This window comes from Nerophis lumbriciformis, linkage group LG27 (genome assembly GCF_033978685.3).
Source record: "Nerophis lumbriciformis linkage group LG27, RoL_Nlum_v2.1, whole genome shotgun sequence".
NCBI lineage: Eukaryota > Metazoa > Chordata > Actinopteri > Syngnathiformes > Syngnathidae > Nerophis > Nerophis lumbriciformis.
Genome location: NC_084574.2, coordinates 25,697,501 through 25,722,848, shown reverse-complemented (window position 1 = coordinate 25,722,848; position 25,348 = coordinate 25,697,501). Strand labels below are relative to the sequence as shown.

General features: G+C 40.2%; 2 protein-coding genes across 3 annotated transcripts in view; both read right to left on the bottom strand.

Moving 5' to 3' along the window:
- Positions 1-3,545: 3,545 nt before the first annotated feature.
- wfikkn1 (WAP, follistatin/kazal, immunoglobulin, kunitz and netrin domain containing 1) lies at positions 3,546-7,850 on the bottom strand. The gene is made up of 2 exons (XM_061923138.2): positions 7,590-7,850; positions 3,546-5,983 (listed from the first exon to the last, which is right to left on the bottom strand). The coding sequence occupies exons 1-2, from the start codon at positions 7,848-7,850 to the stop codon at positions 4,472-4,474; spliced, it is 1,773 nt and encodes a 590-aa protein (XP_061779122.1). The 3' UTR covers positions 3,546-4,471.
- Positions 7,851-17,903: 10,053 nt separating this feature from the next.
- LOC133624591 (ras-related protein Rab-40C-like) overlaps positions 17,904-25,348 on the bottom strand; it is a 9,947-nt gene continuing 2,502 nt past the window's right edge. Inside the window, exons 2-6 of one of the 2 annotated variants that reach the window (XM_061988285.1) lie at positions 23,319-23,379; positions 23,186-23,246; positions 23,036-23,113; positions 22,751-22,973; positions 17,904-19,188 (exon numbers count right to left, since the gene is read on the bottom strand). In XM_061988285.1, coding sequence (XP_061844269.1) covers positions 18,878-19,188; positions 22,751-22,973; positions 23,036-23,113; positions 23,186-23,246; positions 23,319-23,379 — 734 coding nt within the window. In that variant the 3' untranslated portion in view covers positions 17,904-18,877. Of the gene's footprint in view, positions 19,189-22,750; positions 22,974-23,035; positions 23,247-23,318; positions 23,380-25,348 lie in introns of both variants that reach the window. The other variant, XM_061988284.1, reaches the window with a different exon arrangement.

Sequence of the window (25,348 nt, the reverse complement as noted above, 5' to 3'; positions counted from 1 at the left end):
CAGTCAAAAACCCAAATCATATGAAAAACAGGATACAAGTATGGTAAAATCAATCAAAAACCCAAATTGTGAAAAAGGAGGTGAAATTATGGTGAAAATGTTCGTCCAAAACAAAACGTCAGGCAACATTTTGTGGAAAATGTTCCTCGAAAACTTGAATCATACAAAAAGCAAAGTAAAATGTTAAAAAAAATCTTTAAACCTGAATCATAAGAAAAAAGGGGTAAACGTTTGGCATACATTTTTTGTCAAAACCAAGTCAAATGAAAAAATGGGGAAAATTATGGAGAAAATACTTGTTAAAAACCTTTATCATACAAGAAGCCGAGTTAAATTTTGGCAGATATTTTCATCGAAAACAGAATGGGACAAAAAAAGAGGTAAAATAACGGCTACATTTTTAGTCTGAGGTGAAATGCGAAGCAAAAGTTTGTAGACATTTTTCTTTAAGTACCGGAATCATACAAAAAGCAGGGTCATGTGTTAGAGAAAAATGTTGTTAAAAACCGGAATCAAAAAAGGGGATAAAGGTTTGGCGAAACTATGTGGCAAATTTTCCTTGAAAACTTGAATCATACAAAAAGAAAAGTTAAATTTTGTTTTTCTTCATACCCGAGTCATAAGAAAAAAGGGGTAAAAGTTTAGCATACATTTTTAGTCAAAACCAAGTCATATGAAAAAATAGGGAATATAATGGTGAAAATGCTCGGTAAATACCTTCGAGTGAAATTTTGGCAGAAATTTTCATCGAAAACAGAATGGGACAAAAAAAGGGGTAAAATAACGGCTACATTTTTAGTCTGAGGTGAAATGCGAAGCAAAAGTTTGTAGAAAGTTTTCCTTAAGAACCGGAATCATACAAAAATAAGGGTCATGTGTTGGAGAAAAATGTTGTAAAAAACTTAAATAGAAAAAGGGGGTAAAGGTTTGGCGAAACTATGCGTCGAATACAAAAAGCAAGGCAAAATTTTGTGTTAAAATGTAAAAAAGTAAAATGTTGCATTTTTTTTTTTCTTCAAACCCATAAGAAAAAAGGGGTAAAAGTTTGGCATACATTTTTGGTCAAAACCAAGTCATTTGAAAAAAGGGGTAAACTTATGGTAAAAATACTCCTTAAAAACCTTAAGAAGAGTGATATTTTGGCTACATTTTCCATCGAAAACAGAATGGGACAAAAAAGGGGTAAAATAACGGCTACATTTTTAGTCGGAGATGAAATGCAAAGAACTGGAATCATACAAAAAGCAGGGTCAGGTGTTGGCAAAAATGGTTAAAAACCTGAATCAAAAAAAAGGATAAAGGTTTGGCGAAACTATGTGTCGAAAAGAAAAATCAGGGCAAAATGTTGCGAATTGTTTTTGGCGATAACCCAATTATACGAAAGCAGGGTACAATTTAGCCATCCAAAACCTGAATAATTATAAAAGTGGTGTGAAATTGTTCGCTAAGACCTAAATCCTACAAAAAGTGGTGCGTATGAAAGCCAAGTAGATGTCAGTAGATGTTCAAGTTCAACTCCACTGGAAATGCAAATATATTTTCTAACTCAGGGGTGTCAAAGTCATTTTAGCTCAGGGGCCGCATGGAGGGAAATATGTGCACACGCAGGCCGGACTATTAAAATCATGGCATTAAAACTAAAGAATAAAGACAACTTCAGATAGTTTTCTTTGTCTTACTTTGGCCAAAAATAGAACAAACACATTCTGAAAATATTACAATAAAAATATAGAAAAAAATACCGGCAGTGGTAAAGTTTAGATCCATGAAGGAAAGAAGAAAGTGAATGAATACATTTACATATGCATAAAAATGTGATTTCTTTTGTATAATGTTTTTAATGAATTAATCAGTGGTGTGCTGTGCTGGCCTAACATAACCAGAAATCATAATCATAATTAAAGTTAAAAAAAATTTTTTATTATATATCTAAAAGTATTCATATTCTCTTCATGTCATATTATGCTCCTTCCAGTGCTGTTGTTTTTAGTTTTAGTTTGTATCCAATTAGAATTCAGCTAGCTTATGTTGCCATGCTGTACCAATCTGCCAGAGGCCTTCAGAATCAACAATGCGGGCGTCCGTGCACTGTAAGTGAACGGGGACATACAGTTGATAGACAGTTACGATAGCCAATCAGATCACGAGTTGTTGCCAGTAAGGCCTTCTAGATGGCCTCACGTTGAACGTGACATTTACGCGTCCTGTGATTGGATACTCATCGGGACCATTAGCGGATGAATTTGAGAACACATACAGTTGATAGACAGTTGCGATAGCCAATCAGATCACAAGTTGTCTGTTACAACTAAAAGTTGTAAACTCTTGTTGTTAAAGTGTGTCTTGCTTGTCATTTAATTAACATTGTTAGATGTATATTTAGGGGCAGCACGGTGATAGAGGGGTTAGTGCGTCTGCCTCACAATACGAAGGTCCTGGGTTCGATCCTGCGCTTTCTGTGTGGAGTTTGCATGTTCTCCCCGTGACTTCCTCCCACTTCCAAAGACATGCACCTGGGGATAAGTTGATTGGCAACACTAAATTGGCCCTAGTGTGTGAATGTGAGTGTGAATTGTGTCTGTCTATCTGTGTTGGCCCTGTGATGAGGTGGCGACTTGTCCAGGGTGTACCCCGCCTTCCGCCCGAATGCAGCTGAGATAGGCTCCAGCACCCCCCGCGACCCCGAACGGGACAAGCGTTAGAAAATGGATGGATGGAGATGTATATTTGTTGCCATCATGTAGTCAGGGCAGTTAATATATCTTTGAGAAGTGGGTACTTTAAATCAAACTTTATTGACCGGAAGTTCCATAAGCCAAGCAGAGAAATTTACGGTATATGTTTTAATTGCCGATGCGTTTTCATTGATTTTTAAATGCGCCAGAAGTGCGTAAATGTGTTCCTGTATAGTATTTCCCCAGCAATGGTCATGTGGTGACATGAATGATGGTATTTTGAGAGGTAATCATCGGAGTCGGACATCACCGAAGGCCTAGGTGGGAAACGCACGGCCCACCACCGTTTATGGCAACCTTTTTTCCAAAACACAATATAGAATGTGAGATATAGCAGGATAATGCATACATTTATCATTTGTTTTCAAAACGCTTACAAAAAAGTGGGACCCCCAAAAACATACTGTGGGACCCCGTTTTTAAGACTTGAAGGGATCCCATTTTGAAAATTCCTAGCACCAAGCCAACACTGATGGGAGTATTGGTGTGTGCAAAACAGCAGCAGACGGCTGTGGCCTGCGGGCCGGTTCTAATGCCAATCAAATATCATCCCCATAGATCAGGGGTGTCAAACTCAAATACAGAGTGGGCCAAAATTTAAAACTGAACAAAGCTCCGGGCCAAGGTTGAACAAATTAACCTTTTAATAGGGACCCAAACAAGTTTTGCATTGAATATTGAACAAGCAAGGCTTATATAACTTTATAGTGACATGCAAAATCGAGTTTCAAATAATAATAATAATAATAATAATAAAAATATCAATGGCATATCAAATACAATTTAAATAAAAATTGAATGCCTCTTTTCTATTTGCAGCCTTCTGAGGTAAATATCAACATTAACTTGTTCCACAGGCTAATAAATTTGAAAATAAAATAATGAATAAACCAACCATTCAGGACTTAAAACGGCTCAGTTTGCAACACACTGATCTAATCTGATGTGCCCAAGCCAGATACCTGCCATCTTTTCTTGGATGCTAGTTCATTAATGTCGGGGCTCAGGCAACCTTCTTTACCGAACGAAGGTGTTCATAAGGCATCGGTTGAGGGGGGGGTGGGGTTTGGTGGTAGCGGGGGTGTATATTGTAGCCAGGGGGTTCTGGGTATTTGTTCTGTTGTGTTTATGTTGTGTTACGGTGCGGATGTTCTCCCGAAATGTGTTTGTCATTCTTGTTTGGTGTAAATTCACAGTCTGGCGTATATTTCTAGCAGTGTTTATACGGCCACCCTCAGTGTAACCTGTATCGCTGTTGATCAAGTATGCATTGCATTCACTTGTGTGTGCGTGCGTGCAGAAGCCACATATATTATGTGACTGGGCCAGCACTCGTTGGACTTGGTGAAAAGCGGACTTGACGATTTTCGGGAGGGGAACTGTAATTTGGAAGTCTCCCGGGAGGATTGGCAAGTATGAGAAATAGCGGTGAATGCGTTACCGCGGCAATGCGGTGCTACAATTTTGGCCCACGGGCCAAAGTTTGACACCCATGCCATAGATCATTCATTGACTTGACTTTGACACCCCTGGTCTAACTGCTACCGTACAATCAAAAGATCTCCTTGAAACATTGAAGAAGTATTTGTAAGAGCAGAAGAAGACATTTGGAATGTGGTACCCAGTAGAAGAGCAATCGTGTATCATCTGACATGAAAAGTGTCAGTTCAGTGCTAAATGTTCCTCATGACCATCTGTTGGTGCAGCCATCTGTGCAAGAACACGTCCTGAGACTTTTACAACGTCTGGCAGCTCTTCTTCACCAGAACCTCCCGGAGCTTCTTGAGTCTGCGCTCCGTGACGGCTTTGACGTAGCTGTCGGACTGGATGATGGCCACGCCGTCCTGCACCACCCCCATCACCAGCAGCGGGTTCTCCTCCAGGGTGATGTTGGGGCAGGGACACGTCCAGTCTATCTTGTCGATGGTCACCTCCAGGTGCTCGGTGTTGAAGAAGGACAGGCCCATCTTCTCGTCTCGGAGAACCTCCTCCAGGCTGAAGCGCGCCAATCCGGAGTCCAGGTCCTCCACCAGTTCGGTCAGCCGCCCCACGATGGCGAAGTCGCTGCGGCATAAGCTGGGCACCATTTTCCCTTTGACCCGACACGCCTTGCAAGGTTTCCTTCTGGGCGTCGGGCAGTTGGCGTCGCACTCCTTCTGCGTGCGGAAGCTGTTGGCGTTGCCATGGCAGCCGCCGTAGGCGAACGCCTGGCATCGTTTCATCATGGAGTTCCAAGCCCAACGCACTTCCCAGGTTTTGCAGGGCCCCTGGACCGCCGGCAGGGAGCAGACCCCCGCTCCCTCGCGCTGACACGACGCCTTGCACTCCTCGAACGTCTCGAAGCGGTTGCGGCTGTCGTCGCAGCCGCCATTGCTGAAGGCCGCGCAGGAGCCCAGCTTGCCGTCGTAGAACCAATCCACGTGGCGCTCGCCGCTGCACACTCTGGTGTCCGCTTCCGCCAGGCAGTCCGCCGGCGAGAAGGGCCTCCCCATGGGCATGTCGGGGTCCTCGGAGAAGTCGTCGCCAGCCCGGCGTATGACCGACAACGGGTAGTCGGCGCGGAGGACCCCTGCTGAGTTGCGTGCGACGCAGGTGTAGATGCCCGTGTCCCACACCTGGGCGCTGTAGATGACCAGCTGCCCGATGTTGGTGATGACCACGTTCCCGTACATCTGATCCGGCCTCATGACCAGGCGCTCACGGCGGTCACTTTGCTTCTCCCAGGTGACGTCGGGTCTGGGGACGCCGATGACGTCGCAGTGGAAGCTGACCGTGCCGCCCACGTAGACGGACTGGTGGCGAGGGTTGGAGTACAGCGTGGGGGACATGGGCTCCTCCCGGGAGGACGTGGGCGTGGGGTAGGCGGTGGTGTCCTGCGGCGCCGACGGGCTGGTGTGAGGCCCGGCCAGGTAGAACCTGCAGGCGACCACCGTCAGCGTCACGCCGCGGACGCAGGCCTCGGCGTCCATGTAGCAGCGGTTGAAGTACGTCAGGCCGTCCGAGGCGCAGGTGAAGTTGGGCTCCTTCTCGCACCTGTCCTGGCACTTGCAGACGGGTTGGCCGTCCCAGATGTCACAGGTGGCTCCCTGCTGGCTGCAGATAAAGCCATCGCACGTGGCCGCCGCCGCGGCTCCTTCGCCTTCGCCGAGGCCGCCGGGCTGAGCAGGCGTGCCATCGGAGAAACGTGCGGCCACGCAGCTGCTGAGTCCGCACACGTTGGTGCAGCACTTCTCAAAGTCCGCACAATCCTGACAATTAAAGAAACATATACTGTACATATATAGTCAAAGTTACTGTGGTTTATGCGTTATACAGTGCTCAATATCGGGGGGTAGAGCAGAATATACGTTAGGTCAGGAAAAAACACAGAGGCTATTTCATCCCTACAAGCCTGTTTCGCAGGTTTCCCTGCTTGTCAGGGGATTTTCTTGAAAAGGAGTAGGAAGAAGCTGAGCTTATTCAAGAAACTACCGGGGTAGAACGGAATATGTGTTAGGTTAGGAAAAAATACAGAGGCAATTTCATCCCTACAAGCCTGCTTCACAGGTTTCCCTGCTCGTCGGGGGATTTTATTGAATAGGAGTAGGAAGAAGTTGAGCTTATTCAAGGAACTACCGGGGTAGAGCGGATTATGCGTTAGGTCAGGAAAAAACACAGAGGCTATTTCATCCCTACAAGCCTGTTTCGCAGGTTTCCCTGCTCGTCGGGGGATTTTCTTGAATAGGAGTAGGAAGAAGTTGAGCTTATTCAAGGAACTACCAGGTAGAGTGGTATTTTTTCCTGATCTAACGCATATTCCGCTCTACCCTGGTAGTTCCTTGCATAAGCTCAGCTTCTTCCTACTCCTATTCAAGAAAATCCCCTGACGAGCAGGGAAACCTGCGAAACAGGCTTGTAGGGATGAAATAGCCTCTGTGTTTTTTCCTCACCTAACGCATATTCCGCTCTACCCCGGCAGTTCCTTGAATAAGCTCAGCTTCTTCCTACTCCTATTCAATAAAATCCCCTGACGAGCAGGGAAACCTGCGAAACAGGCTTGTAGGGATGAAATAGCCTCTGTGTTTTTTCCTGACCTAACGCATATTCCGCCCTACCCCGGTACTTCCTTGAATAAGCTCAGCTTCTTCCTACTCCTATTCAAGAAAATCCCCTGACAAGCAGGGAAACCTGCGAAACAGGCTTATAGGGATTAAACAGCCTCTGTATTTTTTCCTGATCTAACGCATATTCCGCTCTACTCCGGTAGTTCCTTGAATAAGCTCAGCTTCTTCCTATTCCTATTCAAGAAAATCCCCTGACAAGCAGGGAAACCTGCGAAACAGGCTTGTAGGGATTAAACAGCCTCTGTATTTTTTCCTGATCTAACGCATATTCCGCTCTACCCCGGTAGTTCCATGAATAAACTCAGCTTCTTCCTATTCCTATTCAAGAAAATCCCCTGACAAGCAGGGAAAACTGCAAAACAGGCTTGCAGGGATTAAATAGCCTCTGTATTTTTTCCTGACCTAACGCATATTCCGCTCTACCCTGGTAGTTCCTTGCATAAGCTCAGCTTCTTGCTACTCCTATTCAAGAAAATCCCCTGACGAGCAGGGAAACCTGCAAAACAGGCTTGCAAGGATTAAATAGCCTCTGTATTTTTTCCTCACCTAACGCATATTCCGCTCTACCCTGGTAGTTCCTCGAATAAACTCAGCTTCTTCCTACTCATATTCAGGAAAATCCCCTTACGAGCAGGGAAACCTGCGAAACAGGCTTGTAGGGATGAAATAGCCTCTGTGTTTTTTCCTGACCTAACATATATATACATATATACATACATACACATTTTTTTTGTTAAATTTTAGGACTCACCTCATCAAGGCTGCATTCTCTCTCGCAGGTGCTTTGCGCGTCCACCCACAGGTTGTTGTTGAGCTTGTTGGGGCAAAGACCTTCGTGCGCTACGTGGGCTCCTGACACGCTGGCGCACAAAGAAAGTTGCAGTAACTCGCAAAGCAAAATAAGGCGCAAATATCCACGCAGCCACGGTCTGGTGAGGTCGGACGCACGCCGCCAAACTGCGTCCTCCTCGGCGCAGTTAGAATGAAAATGACGCACAGAGATATTAAACATCTTTGAGTGAATCCATAACGCACAGATGTGCGCAAATGTGAACTATTGCGGTTTCACGGCTTGTCCACTTTGTGCGCCGACACGCAGGAAGTTGTCCTCTTCGGGCTTCGGGGACCCAAACGCGTCATGTGACTTCTCAATGGGGTAAAAAAAAAAAAGTGTTTGAAGAAATAGAATTATGGTGGAAATATCAACATAAAATAAGACAAAATGTCATTGCCAGCGAATATTTCCCAGCTAAACCAAAGCGCAGAATGAGAAAGAAAAGACGCAACATCAGCCTTTCAGACTACGCGCGGGGGATACTGCACTCTTGGATACCGATGTGATACCGGAAAGATACAGGGATTTTTGACGCCGATACATTTAAAACATGTATATTTATGTACATACATGTTGTTATTTTTGCTTTTAATTAGTCTATGGTACATGTAATAGTAGTTGTCAATACTACACAATTATTATTGTATTATTTACAATTGTTTGATCAGCTATAGTGCAAAATAACTACAAAATAATAATTGATGAAGCAAAGAAATCAAACAAAGCACCGATATGATTCAGTTTAAGAGACTGTTCAAAGTACACAGAACAAGAATTATGATGAACATCTTGAACGCTTTTTTTATTTATGTATTTAATAGTTGTTTACTTACTATGGTATATTATGTGTTATATATTATTATTCTGTTACAGAGAACAAGGAAATTGGATAAAATTGCTATGGTATGAAAAGGGGTAGGATTAAATAAGCTCTGCTTCTTCCTACTCCTTTCCGAATATGCTGTAATGAAACAACTGGAAATGTGTGATGCATCACATTGTATCGCATGCATGCTCGAAATAAACTGAAACTTAACTAATACATTTTAATACGTAATAATTACTGTACGTATGTATCTATTTGTGACACATGTAAACATGGTAAACACATGAAGTGACGCATTATTGGTCATTTATTCAAATAAAGTATGCTTGTATACTCATTTTGTTGTACACATGTTGAATTGTGTTGCTTTAAACATAAACTGTACTTGAATGTTTGTATGCGTGTTCAAAATAAATTGTGTTTTTGTGCATCCACCTAGAGCCCTCATGTGTCCAATGACTTGTTCCCCATTTTTAGACGCCCAAGTGCAGCTGGGATAGGCTCCAGCACCTCCCTTGATCCTGAGAGGGACAAGCAGTAGAAAATGGATGGATGGACAACAATATCTAATATTTATACATGGACCATTCCGTTTCTGTCTTTGATCAGCTCTAAATGTGCTAATATGCATATTGATCTATTCTAATTGTGTATTAGCACATCTCAGGCAACATTGTTTTTGGTCAAAGATGACTTGTTCGAGTAACAGGACTGAAAGTAACAGTGTTGAGTATAGAATTGGCAAATACATGTAGTATAGCCACGTTGTGTTTATAATCATAGCGTGAACATGCCAGTGATTTAACAACAATAAAACTAAAAGATAATATCAAAATAATAATTTAGGTACCAGGACTGTGCTGAGATGTAACCCAGCCATGACCGAAATATTGTTTGCTATGCAGAAAAATATGTGACTTGTCCATATTTTGCAGAGGTTATGTGTTAAGGCGGGGGTCAGCAACCCGCGGCTCTAGAGCCACATGCGGATCTTTCAGTTACTAACTCAGTTACTTACACCAAAAAGTAATGTGTTACTGTGAAAAGTAACTATTTAGTTACTTCTTCTACTTTTTGTTTTTAAAGCTCCCATTAATGCCCTTTTAGCCTTCATTTCAGTACTGTTATTGCACTGGAGAATAATACAATCTGTTGATCAACTTGACATGCATTTGCATCACTGAACTCTGCTAAGCAATGTGCTCTACATACAACACACAAAGACAAAGATATGTTTCAAAGGGCCAATTTATTTCAGGCCAGAACAAATTGACAAAACTATTTTAAATAGCTGCAACATAACATACATAAGTAACAAACAGCATAATAACACTAACACTAACCACGTTAAACCCAGATTCCAAACTAACAAAGGTCTTAACTCATTGTCTTTCTATGCCACTTCAATATGGAATCCACTCCCAACAGGTGTAAAAGAAAGGGCATCTCTATCCTCCTTCAAAACCGCACTAAAAGAACATCTCCAGGCAACTACAACCTTAAACTAACACCCTCCCTTCCACATATACCTCTTCGGATTGTAAATAATCAAATGTAGACATTTTTTCTTATACTTTCTGATCTCTCTCTCTGTGTCCACTACTTGCTGTACATATCCTACCAAGTCAGTCCTACACTGTTTCAATGTCCATTTCTCTGATGATGCAATTGTTGATGCTGATTGTTGATGACAGAAGTGTTGATACCAACCACACCTAACCCCCCCGCCCCCCTCCCCCGTCCCCCCCCCGTCCTCCATATCCCACACCCCGGATTGTAAATAATTCAATGTATATACTCTAATGATTATCTTGTGTGATGACTGTATTATGATGTTAGTATATATTTGATAGTATATATCTGTATCATGAATCAGTGGACCCCGACTTAAGCAAGTTGAAAAACTTACTGGGGTGTTACCATTTAGTGGTCAATTGTACGGAATATGTACTGTACTGTGCAACATACTAATAAAAGTTTCAATCAATCAATCAATCAACAACATAGCTGTAAAGCTGGCTTCACCTAAGGAAGGCACACGTGACATACACAGAGCCTAACCAGGCAGATTTGAATGGTTGTTTTGGGCAGTAGACGGGATCTTTGATCCAAGACACAACTTACATTTAACTAAATTGTGCTCGACAAAAGAAAAGAAGGGAGAATATCGCATACTTGCCTCTCCCCGGGACAACCATTCTCTCAAATTTCTCCCGATTTCCAGCCGGACTTAAGGCACGCCCCTCCAGGTCCGTGCGGACCTGAGTGAGGACAGCCTGCCGTCACGTCCGCTTGGCCAACCAAAAAGTAACCACAGAACACTATACCGTATAGTCGTATAGTGTTCTGTGGTTACTTTTTTGTTGGCCAACGGTTATTATTGCGCACCCCCCTCCCCTCCCTTCCCCTCACCTCCCCACACCCGCACACACACACAGAGAGCGCAGAGGAAGAATCAGAAGCACGTCTCTGCTTCGCTGGAATAAAACACACTCAGATCCTCAGTTTCTAGCTGATACTACATAAAAAATAACGTAAAATAACGCAGTAACGCATCATGTAGTAACGGTAACTGAGTTACTTAATATAAAAAATAACGCGTTAGATTACTAGTTACCGCCGAAACTAACGGCGTTACAGTAACGCGTTACTTTGTAACGCGTTAGTCCCAACACTGCTAATGAGAGTATTTGGCGAGCGGCCTTTTTGTCCTACTAATTTCAGCGGCCCTTGAACTCACCGTAGTGTGGACTGTGACTTAACAGTTTGTTTACATGTACAACTTTCTCCGACGCTGCCACAGAAATACGTGTTATATGCCACTCCTTTGTCTCATTTTGTCCACCAAACGTTTTATGCTGTGCGTGAATGCACAAAGGTGAGCTTTGTTGATGTTATTGACTTGTTGGAGTGCTAATTAGTCATATTTGGTTAGTGCATGACTGCAAGCTAATCGATGCTAACATGTTATTTAGGCTAGCTGTATGTACATATTGCATCATCATGCCTCATTTGTAGGTATATTTAATTTCTTTTACTAATGTCCTCTGTGTATTTAGTTTATTTTTCCATGTTTCATGACACATTATCTGTATGTAATATAGGCTGCATGTCTGATACTTGTGTGCCATGTTGTTCCAGACCACAGCAAATGTTACCCAGCTTGCAAAGATTGTAATACATCCATTAGAAGAAGACAGCCTGCCGTTTCCTTTAACTTGGACACACACATCTATACCTTTGGCTATTCTAAGACAGTCATTTCCGAAGTTTTAGTAATGTTTTCCAATGTTGTAAAAATGTGTAGAATAAATATTACATTTCAACATTTCTGTCAACAAAGATTTGCGTCAGCCTGTGGCACATAGTCATTTTGATAGTTGGCTAATATAGACACTTACATCATGAGTTGCCTTCATTATAACACTTATATATGTATTTTGAGTTTTTGTGGCTCCAGACCGATTACTTTTTTGTATTTTTGGTCCAATATGGCTTTTTCAACATTTTTGGTTGCCGTGTTAGGGTGACAGGACTGAGTGAAACTAATGACAGTGTCAAGTAAGAATTTTAATAAGTTGTTTTTGTAGTTTGTTTTTAAAGACAATAAGCTGAATGTATATTTGGGATAAGAAGCAACACAATTATTTGAAAGAAATTATGAAAAATTTAAATATATATTTTTTTCTTTTTATCTATTGGTTTTATTTATTTATTTATTCCCCACAAGCAAATGTTTTGCTTATATTTGATTATTTGGGGGGGGGGGGGGGGGGTTGTTTATCCTTTACAAAATCTATCCATCCATTTTCTACCGCTTATTCCCTTTTGGGGTTGCGGGGGGCGCTGGAGCCTATCTCAGCTACAATCGGGCGGAAGGCGGGGTACACCCTGGACAAGTCGCCACCTCATCGCAGCCTCTACAAAATATGATTGTATTTATTAATTTCGCCTATTTGCACTCGTTTATATAAAAGTATATATTTTCTTTATCAAGGCTATGAATATTTTTGTTCCTTGGAAAAACTCCAATAATTTTAATCATTATATTTCAGGGCGAAATCTAATTTTTCACTCTTACTTTTTTTAGTGTTCAAGATAGTTTAAATGTACTTTTTTAAATGGCCATTTAATGCAGGAAGCTTTTTGTACAACAAATATATTTTACAGTTAATTATATTGCGTTTTATTACATTTTAAACCCAGGGGAGACAAATGGCACTAAAATGGAATAACGGTCCATGTATTATAATCCATCCATCCATTTCCTACCGCTTGTCTCAAATAACAAAACTGTCGATCTCGTATCGACTTGATACTGGCACTGCCCTTGCTATCGGTACTGTCGACATAGGGATCGCCGCGGCCGGGGGGGTGTCCAGTGTCCAAACTTTTGTGCAGCGGTGCCATGCGCGCAACAACTGCACAAACATTGTAAAAACATCAAAGTGGGAAGAAGTGTGCGCACACACATCAACATTCCGGTGAGAAGTCCCACGTTAAACGCGTCCAGGCGTCATTTATTGCCTTTCTAAACAGGAGATCTACTCTATTTCTCATCATTAGTGCGCTCGTCGGGGCTAAAATGCGCAGAGTTGGTGCGTAAAAGCCGGTGGAAACATCCACCGTGACTAGAAAAAACGTGTCCCACGTTCACACCAAGTTTACAGATGCCACGGTCAGGTGGGAGGACGCGAGGCGAGACATTTCCACGGCTTTGTTCCGAGGCTATGAGAAGCTGCTCCCCTCGTCTTTTCTTCGGCTCTGACCCCGCAACCTCTGCGTGACTTTTGACCGCGATGCATTCACGGCCCGGTTACCCAGAAGTGGCCAACACCCGAGGAGCCGCTAATCAATTCAGATCCTCGGCACCGGTGGGCCCCACGGCGCACAAAGAGGAGCCAACCTGTTCCCACAATGACCTCGATACATGTTTGGATGAAGCTAGGGGGGGGGGGACAAAAACATGACAAATAACACAAAATCACGCAAAGATAGCTTTAACCCTTTATTTTGAAAGGGTGTCTTGATTCTTAAAGCAGCTGGATGAGAATTCCACGAGGGCTTCAGATCACTCCAACATGCACGAATTGTGCTTTAGTTCAGTGGTTCTCTAACTTTTTCCACCTCAGAAAACACAAGTGCCACCATAATGACCAATATTAAATACAGGACCAAAGTAGGCCTAAATATTCATTAAAAACAAGGCACAGGTTTAATTTAACACAGGGGTCCCCAAAACTCGGTCTGTGGGAAGTCCTAAATTTAAAAAAAATAATAATAATAAAAAATAAAAATAAAAATATATATATATATATATATATAGATCTGTTTTTTTTAATTTTTTTTTTTTTTAAATCTGTCCTTTCTAAAATAATAAATAAATGTATGTGTGTGTATATATATATATATATATATATATATATGTATATATATACACACACATATATAATGTATATACATACACATATATATATATACAGTATGTATAAATGTATGTGTATATATACACACATATATACATACATATATATATAAATGTATGTGTATATATACACATATATGTGTATATATACACATCTATACATACATACATATATATGTATAGATGTATGTGTATATATATATATATATATATATATATATATATATATATATATGTATGTGTGGGGAAAAAAAATCACAAGACTATTTCATCTCTACAGGCCTGTTTCATGAGGGGGGGTACCCTCAATCGTCAGGAGATATTGCGCTCTACTACGGTATCGAGCACTATTTTTTGGATAACCTTATTAAGACATATATATATATATATATATATATATATATATATATATATATATATATATATATATATATATATATATATATATATATATATATATATATATATATATATATATATTTGTATAAATGTATGTGTATATATCCACGTCATGTTGTGCAGTGACTAGGAAAGCTCCAACTGGAGGAGTTACTGTTTTATATCATTGTTTACTGAGACAGGTTCTCAATTAAATATGTCATTAGGGCCCGAAATCTTGGCTCTAGCAGACCAATGATAGCTGAGTGGTTAAGGCAGCTAACTCTAGCTCAAAGGGGATCAGTTTCAAATCCAAGTCATGTCGAGCAGTGACTAGGAAAGCTCCAACTGGAGGAGTTAATGTTTTATATCCTAGTTCACTAGGACAGGTTATGTCAATGGGGCCCGAAAACTCTAAATTGGCAGACCAAGGATAGCTGAGTGGTTACAGCAGCTAACTCCAAATCAAAGGATACTAGGTTCAAATCCAAGTCATGGTCGAGCAGTGACTAGGAAATCTCCAGCTGGGGGAGTTACTGTTTTATATCATAATTTTCTGAGACAGCTTCTCAAATAAATATGTCATTGGAGCCCGAAATCTTGCATCAAGAAGACCAAGAATAGCTGAATGGTTAAACAGCTAGCTCCCAATCAAAGGTTCCTGGGTTCAATCCCAGTCTCGGTCGATCGGCTTGCCAAGCCAAAGAATGCAGGAGTGGAGACGCCGGACAATGTGGGGGTGTTTCACCTCCCCCACTTGGAGTAATGCTAAGTGGTAGTGGGTTAATTAACTTGTAGTTAAAAAGCTAAGTATGGGTAATAATAATAAAAAGTCTATAGTCCAAAAGTCAAGGGTAACCTCGGGGGTTAGCTCCTCCTGTGTTCTGAGGCTAAAGTTGGTAAGTGTACCATCGTAATTCCTATGCTGGGACGGGTGGGAATAGGGAACATGAATAATTAATCATTGTGGGTGTTAACCAATTAGCTCTTCTGGGTCTGACAGATAATTAAAGTAATAAATTGGAAAATTAAATGAAAAATTGAGTAATTGGAAATGTATTAATTAACGATAATGAACAAATTTATATAAAAAAAATGTTTTATGTTTTTATTTTATTTTTTCAATTAACCAATCAGTGTTCATTAATTAATTAACCAACAAACCAATTTTTTGGTTTCATTTTCCAATTATTACTTTATTGCTAATTGTCTGTCAGACCCAGAAGAGCTAATTAGTTAACACCCACAATGATTAATTATTCATGTTCCCTATTCCCACCCGTCCCAGCCTAGGAATTACGATGGTACACTTACCAACTTTAGCCTCCGAACACAGGAGGAGCTAACCCCCGAGGTTACCCTTGACTTTTGGACTATAGACTATTTATTATTATTATTACCCATACTTACCTTTTTAACTATAAGTTAATTAACCCACTACCACTTAGCTTTACTCTGTGTGGGGGAGGTGAAACACCCCCACATTGTCCGGCGTCCCCACTCCTGCATTCTTTGGCTTGGCAAGTCGATCGACCGAGACTGGGATTGAACCCAGGAACCTTTGATTGGGAGCTAGCTGTTTAACCATCCAGCTATTCTTGGTCTTCTTGAGGTAAGATTTCGGGCCCCAATGACATATTTATTTGAGAAGCTGTCTCAGAAAATTATGATATAAAACAGTAACTCCCCCAACTGGAGTTTTCCTAGTCACTGCTCGACCACGACTTGGATTTGAACCTAGTACCCTTTGATTGGGAGATAGCTGCTATAACCACTCGGCTATCCTTTGTCTGCCAATGCACAGTTTTCGGGCCCCAATAACATAACCTGTCCTGGTAAACTAGGATATAAAACAGCAACTCTTCCAGTTGGAGTTTTCCTAGTCAGTGCATGACATGATTTGGATTTGAAACCAATCCCCTTTAAGTGAGAGCTAGCTGCCTTAACCACTCAGCTATCATTGGTCTGCTGGAGCCAAGATTTCAGGCTCCAATGACATATTTAATTGAGAAACTGTCTCAGTAAACTATGATACAAAAAAGTAACTCCTCCAGCCAGAGTTTACCCAGTCATTGCTCGGCCATGACTGGGATTTGAAACTAGTCCTCTTTGATTGGAATCTAGCTGCTTTAACCACTCAGCTACCCTTGGTTGGCTGAATGCCAGATTTTCGTGCCCCAAAGACATATTTAAATGAGAACCTGTCTCAGTTAACTACAAATGGACGTGTAAAAAAAACACTGACTCTTTTGGCCGGAGCCTTGTAACCTGACCGAGATTCGTACCCAGTACCCCTTGGTTCACAGTTACCAGTGTTAACCACTCAGCTACATTTATATACTGTACATACTGTATATGTATATATATACACATATACAAAAATTAACATTTATACCGTATATCTAAGGGCTGTCAAGTGATTAATTTGTTTTAATCAGATTAATCACACTCTAGATCTGTGATTAATCCTGATTAATCACAGATTATTTTTTCTAGCATTTTTTAATGTATTATATATATATATATATATATATATATATATATATATATATATATATATATATATATATATATATATATATATATATATATATATATATATATATATATATATTTATTTATATATTAGGGGCGTGGGAAAAAAATCGATTAGAATTCGAATCGCGATTCTCACGTTGTGCGATTCAGAATCGAATCTCATTAAAAAAAAAAATTTTTTTTTTTTAATTAATCAATCCAACAAAACAATACACAGCAATACCATAACAATGCAATCCAGTTCCAAAACCAAACCCAACCCAGCAACACTCAGAACTGCAATAAACAGAGCAATTGAGAGGAGACACAAACACGACACAGAACAAACCAAAAGTAGTGAAACAAAAATGAATATTATCAACAACAGTATCAATATTAGTTACAATTTCAACATAGCAGTGATTAAAAATCCCTCATTGACATTATCATTAGACATTTATAAAAATTAAAAAAAAAAGAACAATAGTGTCACAGTGGCTTACACTTGCATCACATCTCATAAGCTTGACAACACACTGTGTCCAATATTTTCACAAAGATAAAATAAGTCATATTTTTGGTTCATTTAATAGTAAAAACTAATTTACATTATTGCAATCAGTTGATAAAACATTGTCCTTTACAATTACAAAAGCTTTTTACAAAAATCTACTACTCTGCTTGCATGTCAGCAGACTGGGGTAGATCCTGCTGAAATCCTATGTATTGAATGAATAGAGAATCGTTTTTGAATCGAGAATCGTGTTGAATTGAAAAAATATCGATTTAGAATCGAATCGTGACCCCAAGAATCGATATTGAATCGAATCGTGGGACACCCAAAGATTCACAGCCCTAATATATATATATATATATATATATATATATATATATATACACACACATACACATACACTATAACACTATAACATTGCACACTGTTTGAACAGTAACACTGTGTTGGAAACTTTAATTAAGTGATTATTTGGCGTACCAATCACTGCTTTAGTTGACCTGTATTCCCTTCATGACCTGACTAAAAACCTATTTACACAAAACCATCCATAAAATAATGAATAAAGGATGCCAATATTGTTGTGGTTTATTTAATCATTCGGATCCCATTTTAAACAAAAAAAAACAGCAATGTGCTCTTTTTATGACGTCTTGTCAATCATTTGTGCGTGTCTTGCGACGTAAAACATTGACCACATGTCAACAGAACCCAACCCTGTCCAGAGGAGGTTGCAAAACACAAATATTCAACACATTCCACCGCTTGCTATATGGCCACAGAAAAGTAGAAGACTTTAGAGTTGTACATTCATAAATACATAGCATTTATAAAATATTCAAAATGCAAACATTCCTGTTAAAACAAATGTGTTCATTCAAACCACCAAGATAGAAAAAAACATGTTAGTTTCCTCATCAGCACCAAGCAAACATATTGTTTATGGTCAATATCCTTTTGATTGATGGGCTAAACATGTCCAATCAAATCAAATCAAATCAACTTTATTTATAAAGCACATTTAAAATTTACCACAGGGGTAGCCAAAGTGCTAATGGTAAATAAACTAATGCACATTTTTGCTTAAATCAGTGCAATTCCTGACAATCAATATGAATATTTCTATTTGAGTTCAACTTCAATGTGAAAGTTGCAGAGGTTGGGCTTTTAATGAGATTCATAAGACACTTTGTAAATCATAGTCAGTACTAACCGAGCATAAGGACTTCCTTATAATAACAATCACTAGGAAACAATCTAAAATAGTTGAGACAATATTTTTAAATATTAAGAAAAACGAATCAACTTTCTCTCCAAAAAAGGAGTTAAAGTGGCTCCCATGATTTGTAGTGTGAGTAAAAATGTGCTGCTCGTCTGTGTCCATTGTTTGGCTCTTCAGTAAGTGTTATTACAGCGCCCTCCACCAGATGGCAGCAGCAAGAAGTGCAAAGAAAACAGAAACTAAACCAAATGGTAGCGTTAATCTCTGATATTGTAGGTAGCTCGTTTCCCATCGTAAACACTGGCCTGAAACTGCACTTTCACTACGCTATTTTACAGTTCCCCTTGGAGGAGGAGGAGGGGGAGGAAGAGTTTTTAGGCGGACTCTGTGGAGGCCTGAAGGACTTTGAGCGTTTGATACTGCTGACCTTGCTTCCCCCGTTACTGCTGCATGACGCTGCGCTGTGAGCCACCGAGTAGGAGCGTCCGTGCATCATGACCGCGTTCATGCCGTTGGCCATGGAGAAAGATTTGAGGTGGGATTTGATGGACACGGGCAGAGGCAGTTTGTCGATGAGGTGCACGGGCGTGCAGGAGACGATTGAACGGCAGCACAGATCTTGGAGGCTGAAAACTGGAGATAAAAAAAAAAAAGGATCTGGATGATAAAAGAGCACCAGATATGATCGCCCGGTAGTTTAATATGTAATAGGACAAACATGTTTATGTTGTCCTGTGATTGACTGAAAACAATGCAGATCTGAAGTGTATTCATTCCTCCCTGTGATTGGTTCAAAGTTAGTCGAAATGTTGCCCCAAGTTTTGTATCGAAATGACAATGCTAATATTAGCTATCGCAAATCTGTGTGGTTACAATAAATAGCCACCAGCTTGAGAGTTTGCAGTTCCACACTACTTTCTTTGAATGAACTCTACCGCCAGTCTGTCTTTGCTTTGGACCTGCATCCGTCCCGATACATTCTTGGTAGTGGCTTCATGTTTGTAGCACAATCCAAGATAATTTCTTAATAATGTCTGCTATTTAACATCCGCATAGCCATTAGAGACGTAACATTTGAAATCTGTGCCAATATTTCAGCGGACATCATGTCAGTTTGACGCTATATGCCAGACAATTATTTTGACTCGGGGGGGACAAATTTTGAGAAAAAAATGTGTCTGGGGGCCGGTATATCTATTTTTAGGAACACTAATACAAAACCTCACAATAATGTCTGATTGAAAGCTTAAAACGTTATGACAGACTGCCTTAAAAAACAGAATAGAATTTTACGTTTTTTTTACTGAATGAGACATCCAGAATGTACATGAAAATAAAGAATGTGGGATTTACAATATTAACTATGAACGATAAAACACTGAATATTGACAACATATGAACGTCACACCCCCTCTCCATGGACATATTTTACAATCAAGCGATACGCAACAAAAATGCAGCAAACACAGCGAAATATGAACGCTAAGGGTTGAAAAAAAAACATCTACAATATGATATGTCTGATACATCACTAAGCTTCAGAACTTTGTTGTAAAAATCTCCTTCCGTGTCTGTCTCTGACACCCCCATTTCAGGCTGGCTGCTTTGGAAACACTCTGTGGAAACGCTCCCCACCACACTGCTTGGTGCCTTGTCTGAGCTGCTGTGTCTTACATGACCATAGTAACTAGTATATCATGCAAAAGCACAGATTCCAACCATTGAAATACTTTGTATAGTTCAAGACTTACGGTCATTTGAAAACATCACTGCACATCATAATGGCAGCTACAGTTTCCATCTTAAAGATCTAAACAAAATATTTGGGAATGTACAGCGGGCCAGATTGAAAAGCTCAACGGGCAGCATGTGGCCCCCGGGCCTTAATTTGCCCAGGTCTGTTTTATGCGCTAGTCCTCATGAGAAATGTGGTCTTCTGTCTGGCAAAACACTACCGCTTTGGTCCACTGGCTCCGCCAAAATCAACCAAAACTTCAGTGGGTCTTTAACAAAAGAACCCAATATTTGTACACAAATGCAATTTTATTGTCAGAATATCGTCCAGGAACATTTTACTTGAATGCATGTCATTTATTTGTCCAAAACTTGGAAAGAGTTTTATCTTAAGTTCTTTTAGGCTGTATTTTGGAGTGAAATTTGTCAGTGAGCACCCCAGTCGACATCTTCTCACTCACCTTTGTACTGACATATGCATTGATCTGATCACTGACCATATAGCGGTTAAGGTGAAAAAGTTCGTACAATCAAAATAAATTGCATGATTAATCTAAGGACCCATTTACACCGCACACCTAATCTGTTTTTTTGCCCTCAAGTGACACAGATCTGATTTTTTTTGCCAGTTTAAACGCTCCAAAATGTTTCAAATCTGACCTTTTCACATCAGATTCAGGCCACATCGGGTGGTAGTCCAAATCCGATGACTTCAGCCTAGACGCAATGCGACCCGTATGTGAATTTTTCATCAGCTTTGGGCAAGATACATCACTCGTGTGTGCGGGAAAAGATGCAGCCTACCAGTGGAAGTGGATATTTCATCACAACATCCAGTTTCGGTCAGCAAAGTATTTTTCCGACGGCTGAATTTTCAGTGCATCACTAGTCAATTTTGCGCAAATAAAACGTCTGTATGTAATATGTGGATGTATATTTTGATTCTGAAGAAATAGCGAGTGTTGAAGGATTAGAATTGAAGCTGTTGTTTATTTGCACACGTTAGTTGAAAAATATAGTTAAGGTAGATCCACGCTGATGTCTGTGGCTCCTCTACTTAACAGCCATAAAAAGATTAGAACCCTCTAAAATAAATCCCACAATTTATATCCATCAATTAATTATAATTCTTTAATTTATTTTCACATAAAAAAGACCCACTCATTTTTAACGGAGTGGCGACCATATCTACAGTGGCGACCTTTATTTTGTAGTAGTAGTAGCGGCTTCTCTGTTCATTTACGAGATCCGTTCAACTTCCTTTGTTTTCACTTTATCAAACTGCGCATGCAAGTGACGTAGAGGCCACATAGGGACACATTAGGGCCTGTGCACTTTTATACTGGAGTCTGATGAAGATCGCATTTAGTTGCAGCTGAAAAAAAAAAAATCACATTTAAAAAAAAAAATCACATTTAGGCCACTTTGGCCAGCAGTTAATCATAGTGTAAGTTATAATTAATGCGGTCATTTTTTGTGAATGATCATATGAGTTAACGCGTTAATTCTGACAGCCCAAGCGCTTGGTTTAACGTCATTTTCCCTCGCTTCTCAGCGTGCGTTTAAGAGCACGCTGCTGTTTTTAGATGGAGACAGGTGTGGACAATAGTGGACACAGATACACTTGTCCCACACTGAAAGTATACAGCAAAAAAGAAAACTATTTGATATTGCTTTTATTTTCTCAAGCTGAAGATGATCTGTAAAACAAAAATTATCCACATTTTTGACCAAAGAACCACCATTGAATGTTATGTCGACCACAAATAAGTGTTTTTTTAATTGTAGAAAAAACATCTTAATGGGACCCTTTTAAGTTGGTGGGATAATACGCAATAGGAGAATATGCACGGCCAGATTTGCCAGAACACCCACATTTAAGGGTTGCTCCACCCAAAACGCGCACAGATTTACAAAAAGGGGAAATTTAAGTTTATTTTGTGAATCTGCGCAGTTTTTTTCTACTTAAACACATGAGTGAATAGGGCCCTTAGCCTCTGTGCATTTTTTAATCGAGTATGGACAAAATAAGCCATTGTGGGCCCAAAGAAAGTTGTGAGTGCCAGCACTTTGATTTAAAAAAGGCGAGAAACAATATTAATCAATATAATTAAAAATTAAATGGCCAATGTTGTGTGCGTTAGCTTTAAAATTAGCACTTACTTACAAGGAGCCCAGGAGACATCATAAATCGCATTTGGTTTTTTTTAACACCTATAAATTGCATGCCGCTGCACGAAATTAAACTAACACCCAAAAGTCAAACACTTCCATTACTCTTACTAATGTATGTTGTTGAATAGGATTCAAACACATAATTTTGCTTAAGTATTATAAAATGAGCCAAAATCTCTGATTTACTTGTCTACGCTGAAGACAGAGTTTTACCAATGTGCATGTGTATTATTGTTAGTACCGGTACATACTAATAACCCAAGAACACTTCAAACAACAAACTCACCTTTGTTGGGCCTCCAGAATTTTTCCATCCCGTGCCTCATGAGCACAATTCGTGAGAGTTCTGTGAACGATTCGATGACATTGAAGTTGCACAAGGGGCTGACCTCAAAGAACGTCATGCTGTTTTTCTCCGCATAAGCCCGCGCTTGCTCCGTTGGAACCTGCCGCTTGAAAGCCAGGTGAAGTCTGTTGCCAACCAAGATCCGGGGCACACCTGGGGCATGCTGAAAGAAAAAAATGTGTTTGTTAAATGTGTAAATGTGTTATCCTATATTTCTCACACTACCTCATCAATTTCCCGGATCCAGCGGTCAATGCCGTCAAATGACCAACCGTTGGTGATGTCATAGACTAGCAAAATGCCCTGTGGGAGGAAAGTCTTAGTACACAGTATAGCTTTGACGGAAAAACACCCCAAACGATCTGTCGTCCTCACTTGTGCCCCTCGGGAGTAAGACCTGAAGATGGTGCAGAATCTCCCCTGCCCAGATGTGTCCCTGACACACAGAAGAACCACATAAACATGCTGTTGTTTTTACACCTCTTCTGCAGCCACAACTAGTTCTTACCATAACTCCAGTTTTACTCTTTTTCCATCCAGCAGTATTGTTGTTGTCTTGTAATCGATTCCTAAAAAGAAAGAGCCAGGGTTAGCTATTGTTTTATGTAGAGGTGCAACGATTAATTGATATATCGATTAGGGCTGGGCGATATATCGATATACTCGATATATCGGGTTCGTCTCTGTGCGATATAGAAAATGACTATATCGTGATATTCGAGTATACGTTCTCACGCAGTTGCTTTAAGCTGCGGGGCATTAAACTGCATGCGTTTCTCACTCTTTCCTGTCTCTCCTTCTCACAGAGACTTAAAACAAGCGCACCTTCTTACATACGTCACATACTGTCACGTGAGCAACGTCACACGCTCCCGCGGAGCAGACAGGTAGGGACATGGTAACGTTAGCTGTGATGCTAACAGCTAACGGTGTGGTTTGAGTGGTAATACGAGAGAAAGAAGGTGCGAATCTGGTAACAAATGGAGGAATAATTAATTCCCAAGAAAAACAGCACGGAGTCCATCGTCTGACGGTGGTTTGGCTTCAAGCGGGAATATCTCTTTACATGTCAACATCTCCGTTCGGTGCCACACCAACTAAATGCCGAAGCAGCTATTTCCACATCAACACCGTAGGACATATACTATTTGATATGTAGCTCATTTTTATGTGACACTTATTGAAATATCTTGTGTAGCATCATGCACAAAAGTGCACTTTATTTGATTTTTAAACTATTGTAGTGGCATTCTGTAACAAACGTGCACTTTAATTTAGTGTTGTTTTGATATGTCATCTTAGTGACATCATGCACAAAAGCGCACTTATAGCTTGTTTTAAAATGTCTCTGACAGTCTTGCACTTTCTGTTTTGAAATGACATGAATGTTTGTGCCACTGCTTATTAACTGTTTAATAAACACAGTTTTGGTCAATTTACTTAGTTTTGATTTCCTTCTCTGCATGAAAGTTTAAAATGAGCGTATATTAATGCAGTATGAACAAGAATGTTTTAATGTAGACACATAGAATCATCATACTGCTGTGATTATATGCATCAAGTGTTAATTCAAGGCTAAGGCAAAATATCGAGATATATATCGTGTATCGCGATATGGCCTAAAAATATCGAGATATTAAAAAGAGGCCATATCGCCTAGTTCTAATATCGATTTATATTCCTTAAATTCAACTATAGTACATCATCGATCTGTGCTTGGCAAGATTGCCTTACGGAAGTTGGTATCAATCCGAGATCATTTTAAAAGGGAATCGATCGATTTTAGCGATACTAGACACAAACAAAAAAATTGATTTAAGAAAGGCAGGCTTTATGTGAAGTTTTGCAATTTTAATGATAAAGACCTTAAACTTTAAGTCTGTCTGCCCGTCTGTGGTGTCATCAAAACAAAAATCAATCAAAGTTTATTTTAGGGCTGCAACAACTAATCGATTAAATCGATTATAAAAATAGTTGGCGATTAATTTAGTCATCGATTCGTTGGATCCATGCTATGCGCATGCGCAGAGGCTACGTTTTTTTTTTTAACCTTTATTTATAAACTGCAACATTTACAAACAGCTGAGAAACAATAATCAAAATAATAGGGGTTTAACGGTACATGTATTTGTATCGAACCGTTTCGGTACGGGGGTTTCGTTTCGGTGCGGAAGTGTACCGAACGAGTTTCCACACGGACATATTAAGTGGCGTACTGCACGTTGTGTAAACAATACTCAAAATGCCGGACATTTGAGGCATTTAAGAAACTCCGCCATGACAGCTCCGCAAAAGAGGACATGTCCGGTGAAAAGAGGACGTGTGGTCAGTCTATCCTAGCCCGTTAGCTGCTAGCATGCTAGCAAAAGAGGACGAGCAGCGATCGGTTTCACCGGACGTGAAACCGATCTAGGATAGACTGACCATACGTCCTCTTTTCACCGGACATGTCCTCTTTTGCGGGGCTGTTCGGGCGGTGTTTCTAAAATGCCTCAAATGTCCGGCATTTTGAGTTAGGGTTGCGTGTATTTTTAATAT